The sequence below is a fragment of the Salvelinus alpinus genome, chromosome 35 (genome assembly GCF_045679555.1).
Source record: "Salvelinus alpinus chromosome 35, SLU_Salpinus.1, whole genome shotgun sequence".
Lineage (NCBI taxonomy): Eukaryota > Metazoa > Chordata > Actinopteri > Salmoniformes > Salmonidae > Salvelinus > Salvelinus alpinus.
This window is the reverse complement of record NC_092120.1, coordinates 19,108,099-19,114,457: the sequence shown is the minus strand read 5'-3', so window position 1 is coordinate 19,114,457 and position 6,359 is coordinate 19,108,099. Positions and strand designations below refer to the sequence as shown.

Here is a 6,359-nt window from a genome sequence, read left to right as displayed (position 1 = left end):
CACCCACAAACAAACAGTGAGAATGCCCTACCTAAATATGACTCTTGATTAGAGAAAAACGCAAACCACCTGCCTCTAATCAAGAGCCATACCAGGCAAACCAAAACCAACATAGAAACGAATAACATAGACTGCCCACCCAAAACACATGCCCTGACCATAAACACATAAAAACAACATAAAACAGGTCAGGACTGTTACACCCGGGGATCCCCTTGACGTGGTAAACGCTCTAAAACACAGACCATTGATATTTCTCTACATGAAAAGAACATAACCACTTCTCTTACAGGTTCCTTCAACCATAATCCTCATCTGGAAAAGTGAATAGTGCACAATGTGAAATAATTATAATAATTGTGTGCGGCAATATCTCTACCTGATTTAATCATGCCATCTAAAAATACATACAGTATTTCATAAAAAATGGTGTCATGTTTCATCATGAAGTGCTTTCAGAATCAAACGTTTTGAACTGTGCTGGAGAATAAGCTATAGAATAGAACCACATTTTATTTTCCATCCAAGGATGGACATTTTACAGAAAACAACAGTCACATGAAAACATAAAATCATCATCATCACCATAATTCATCATACACAGAAAACTGTACACATTTACCAGGACGTTTGAAAAGACAGACTGAGTGGGTGGGTACAGTAGCTTAAATGTACCAGCTCACCTTGACTGATAAGCTCTTTGAAACGCCTATGTCAAGAAACTTGGATGTATTTAGCAGTGTTGCAGTAACATCATCTCAAGCAAATTTGGTGATATACAAAGCAACTCAAACAACATTGAAATTGCATAAATGATGTATTTTTTTTATACGTCTCCTGTTCGGCATGTCTCTTGTGATGCGGTTCACGGCAGCACTGACAGATGTGTTGACATTAACGACCTTTACCCCCCCTTGTGTTCCATCCTGGCCGAAGACCTAGCTAGCCAGTACCTAGCTAACACCAGACATACGGTTGAAGTCGGAAGTTTACATACACTTACTGTAGGTTGGAGTTATTAAAACAAATTTTTCAACCACTCCACACATTTCTTGTTAACAAAGTATAGTTTTGACAACTCGGTTAGGACATCTACTTTGTGCACGACACAAGTCATTTTTCCAACAATTGTTTACAGACAGATTTAAACAGCTTGGAAAATTCCAGAAAAGGATGTCATGGCTTTAGAAGCTTCTAATAGGCTAATTGACATCATTTGAGTCAATTGGAGGTGTACCTGTGGATGTATTTCAAGGCCTACCTTCAAACTCAGTGCCTCTTTGCTTGACATCATGGGAAAATCAAAAGAAATCAGCCAAGACCTCAGAAAGAAATTGTAGACCTCCACAAGTCTGGTTCATCCTTGGGAGCAATTTCCAAATGCCTGAAGGTACCACTTTCATCTGTACAAACAATAGTACGCAAGTATAAACACCATGGGACCACACAGTCGTCATACCGCTCAGGAAGAAAACACGTTCTGTCTCCTAGAGATGAACGTACTTTGTTGAGAAAAGTGCAAATCAATCCCAGAACAACGTCAAAGGACCTTGTGAAGATGCTGGAGGAAACAGGTACAAAAGTATCTATATCCACAGTAAAATTAGTCCTATATCGACATAACCTGAACAGCCACTGCTCCAAAACCGCCATAAAAAGGCCAGACTACAGTTTGCAACTGCACATGGGGACAAAGATCATACTTGTTGGAGAAATGTCCTCTGGTCTGATGAAACAAAAATAAAACTGTTTGGCCATAATGACCATGGTTATGTTTGGAGGAAAAAGGGGAGGCTTGCAAGCCGAAGAATACCATCCCAACCGTGAAGCACGGGGGTGACAGCATCATGTTGTGAGGGTGCTTTGCTGCAGGAGGGACTGGTGCACTTCACAAAATAGATGGCATCATGAGGCAGGAAAATTATGTGGATATATTAAAGCAACATCTCAAGACATCAGTCAGGAATTTAAAGCTTGGTCGCAAATGGGACTTCCAAATGGACAATGACCCCAAGCATACTTCCAAAGTTGTGGTAAAATGGCTTAAGGACAACAAAGTCAAGGTATTGGAGTGCCATCACAAAGCCCTGACGTCAATCCCAAAATTTGTGTGCAGAACTGAAAAAGCGGGTGCAAGCAAGGAGGCCTACAAACCGGACTCAGTTACACCAGCTCTGTCAGGAGGAATGGGCCATAATTCACCCAACTTATTGTGGGAAGCTTGTGGAAGGCTAGCCGAAACGTTTGACCCAAATTAAACAATTTAAAGGCAATGCTACCAAATACTAATTGAGTGTATGTAAACTTCTGACTGACTGGGAATCAAATCAAATCAAATGTATTTGTATAGCCCTTCTTACATCAGCTGATATCTCAAAGTGCTGTACAGAAACCCAGCCTAAAACTCCAAACAGCAAGCAATGCAGGTGTAGAAGCACGGTGGCTAGGAAAAACTCCCTAGAAAGGCCAAAACCTAGGAAGAAACCTATAGAGGAACCAGGCTATGAGGGGTGGCAAGTCCTCTTCTGGCTGTGCCGGGTGGAGATTACAACAGAACATGGCCAAGATGTTCAAATGTCCATAAATGACCAGCATGGTCAAATAATAATAATCACAGTAGTTGTTGAGGGTGCAACAAGTCAGCACCTCAGGAGTAAATGTCAGTTGGCTTTTCATAGCCGATCATTAAGAGTATCTCTACCGCTCCTGCTGTCTCTAGAGAGTTGAAAACAGCAGGTCTGGGACAGGTAGCACGTCCGGTGAACAGGTCAGGGTTCCATGGCCGCAAGCAGAACAGTTGAAACTGGAGCAGCAGCACGGCCAGGTGGACTGGGGACAGCAAGGAGTCATCATGCCAGGTAGTCCTGAGGCATGGTCCTAGGGCTCAGGTCCTCCGAGAGAGAGAAAGAAAGAGAGAAAGAGAGAATTAGAGAGAGCATACTTAAATTCACACAGGACACCAGATAAGACAGGAGAAGTACTCCAGATATAACAGACTGACCCTAGCCCCCCGACACATAAACTACTGCAGCATAATACTGGAGGCTGAGACAGGAGGGGTTAGGAGACACTGTGGCCCCATCCGATGATACCCCCGGACAGGGCCAAACAGGCAGGATATAACCCCACCCACTTTGCCAAAGCACAGCCCCCACACCACTAGAGGGATATCTTCAACCACCAACTTACCATCCTGAGACAAGGCCGAGTATAGCCCACAAAGATCTCCGCCACGGCACAACCCAAGGAGTGACGCACCCCTCCTAGGGACGGCATGGAAGAGCACCAGTAAGCCAGTGACTCAGCCCCTGTAATAGGGTTAGAGGCAGAGAATCCCAGTGGAGAGAGGGGAACGGTTCGTTTCTCCAGAACCTTTCCGTTCACACTCCTGGGCCAGACTACACTCAATCATATGACCTACTGAAGAGATGAGTCTTCAGTAAAGACTTAAAGGTTGAGACCGAGTCTGCGTCTCTCACATGGGTAGGCAGACCATTCCATAAAAATGGAGCTCTATTGGAGAAAGCCCTGCCTCCAGCTGTTTGCTTAGAAATTCTAGGGACAATTAGGAGGCCTGCGTCTTGTGACCGTAGCGTACGTGTAGGTATGTACGGCAGGACCAAATTGGAAAGATAGGTAGGAGCAAGCCCATGTAATGTTTTGTAGGTTAGCAGTAAAACCTTGAAATCAGCACTTGCCTTAATAGGAAGCCAGGGTAGGGAGGCTAGCACTGGAGTAATATGATCAAATTGTTTGGTTCTAGTCAGGATTCTAGCAGCTATATTTAGCACCAACTGAAGTTTATTTAGTGCTTTATCCGGGTAGTCGGAAAGTAGAGCATTGCAGTAGTCTAACCTAGAAGTAACAAAAGCATGGATACATTTTTCTGCATCATTTTTGGACAGAAAGTTTCTGATTTTTGCAATGTTACGTAGATGGAAAAAAGCTGTCCTTGAAACAGTCTTGAATGTGGAATGTGATGAAAGAAATAAAAACTGAAATAAATCATTCTCTCTACTATTATTGTCACGTTCTGACCTTTATTTTCCTTTGTTTTGCCTTTAGTTAGTCTTCAGACGAAGAGGAGGAAATCAGCCGTTACAATTATTCTGACATTTCACATTCTTAAAATAAAGTGGTGATCCTAACTGACCTAAAACAGGGAATTTTTACTTGGATTAAATGTCAGGAATTGTGAAAAACTGATTTTAAATGTATTTGGCTAAGGTGTATGTAAACTTCCGACTTCAACTGTAGATGAAGGGGGAGACATAAGTATTTTTGCAATAGATGAATAGTGTGATCTTGTAATTATACTTGCTGACACCCTACAGTCATATTTTTGCACCAGTAGAGTAGCTATCTAGCTATATAAACCACGCCCCTCCGCAAACACACCTTCTCCGATGTTGGTTACAAGGCGGTACTCATTTAAATTAGGTAAGAGAATCTCATGTTACAATTGGTGTATTAAAATGAGAGTTAGGGTGATGTAATCCTATCCCTACGTAAGCTTAACTTTCTGAACATTCGAGACGTGTAGTCCACTTGTCATTCCAATCTCCTTTGCATTAGCGTAGCCTCTCCTGTAGCCTGTCAACTATGTGTCTGTCTATCCCTCTTCTCTCCTCTCTGCACAGACCATACAAACGCTTCACACCGCGTGGCCGCTGCCACTCTAACCTGGTGGTCCCAGCGCGCACGACCCACGTGGAGTTCCAGGTCTCCGGCAGCCTCTGGAACTGCCGATCTGCGGCCAACAAGGCAGAGTTCATCTCAGCCTATGCTTCCCTCCAGTCCCTCGACTTCTACTGACGGAAACATGGATTACCACAGATAACACTGCTACTCCTACTGCTCTCTCCTCGTCTGCCCACATGTTCTCGCACACCCCGAGAGCTTCTGGTCAGCGGGGTGGTGGCACTGGGATCCTCATCTCTCCCAAGTGGACATTCTCTCTTTCTCCCCTGACCCATCTGTCTATCGCCTCCTTTGAATTCCATGCTGTCACAGTTACCAGCCCTTTCAAGCTTAACATCCTTATCATTTATCGCCCTCCAGGTTCCCTTGGAGAGTTCATCAATGAGCTTGACGCCTTGATAAGTTCCTTTCCTGAGGATGGCTCACCTCTCACAGTTCTGGGTGACTTTAACCTCCCCACGTCTACCTTTGACTCATTCCTCTCTGCCTCCTTCTTTCCACTCCTCTCCTCTTTTGACCTCACCCTCTCACCTTCCCCCCCTACTCACAAGGCAGGCAATACGCTTGACCTCATCTTTACTAGATGCTGTTCTTCCACTAATCTCATTGCAACTCCCCTCCAAGTCTCCGACCACTACCTTGTATCCTTTTCCCTCTCGCTCTCATCCAACACTTCCCACACTGCCCCCACTCGGATGGTATCGCGCCGTCCCAACCTTCGCTCTCTCTCCCCCGCTACTCTCTCCTCTTCCATCCTATCATCTCTTCCCTCTGCTCAAACCTTCTCCAACCTATCTCCTGATTCTGCCTCCTCAACCCTCCTCTCCTCCCCTTTCTGCATCCTTTGACTCTCTATGTCCCCTATCCTCCAGGCCGGCTCGGCCCTCCCCTCCTGCTCCATGGCTGGACGACTCATTGCGAGCTCACAGAACAGGGCTCCGGGCAGCCGAGCGGAAATGGAGGAAAACTCGCCTCCTTTCACTCCCTCCTCTCTACATTCTCCTCTTCTGTCTCTGCTGCTAAAGCCACTTTCTACCACTCTAAATTCCAAGCATCTGCCTCTAACCCTAGGAAGCTCTTTGCCACCTTCTCCTCCCTCCTGAATCCTCCTCCCCCCCCCCCCCCCTCCTCCCTCTCTGCGGATGACTTCGTCAACCATTTTGAAAAGAAGGTCGACGACATCCGATCCTCGTTTGCTAAGTCAAACGACACCGCTGGTTCTGCTCACACTGCCCTACCCTGTGCTTTGACCTCTTTCTCCCCTCTCTCTCCAGATGAAATCTCGCGTCTTGTGACGGCCGGCCGCCCAACAACCTGCCCGCTTGACCCTATCCCCTCCTCTCTTCTCCAGACCATTTCCGGAGACCTTCTCCCTTACCTCACCTCGCTCATCAACTCATCCTTGACCGCTGGCTACGTCCCTTCCGTCTTCAAGAGAGCGAGAGTTGCACCCCTTCTGAAAAAACCTACACTCGATCCCTCCGATGTCAACAACTACAGACCAGTATCCCTTCTTTCTTTTCTCTCCAAAACTCTTGAACGTGCCGTCCTTGGCCAGCTCTCCTGCTATCTCTCTCAGAATGACCTTCTTGATCCAAATCAGTCAGGTTTCAAGACTAGTCATTCAACTGAGACTGCTCTTCTCTGTGTCACGGAGG

The 6,359-nt window shown here is 45.7% G+C and overlaps 1 protein-coding gene across 1 annotated transcript in view; it reads right to left on the bottom strand.

Annotated features, from left to right (window-relative positions):
- Window positions 1-3,404: 3,404 nt before the first annotated feature.
- LOC139564133 (uncharacterized) overlaps window positions 3,405-6,359 on the bottom strand; it is a 52,707-nt gene continuing 49,752 nt past the window's right edge. The window contains exon 3 of the mRNA XM_071383352.1: window positions 3,405-3,962. Within this exon, the coding sequence (XP_071239453.1) occupies window positions 3,405-3,962 (558 nt within the window). The remainder of the gene's footprint in view (window positions 3,963-6,359) is intronic.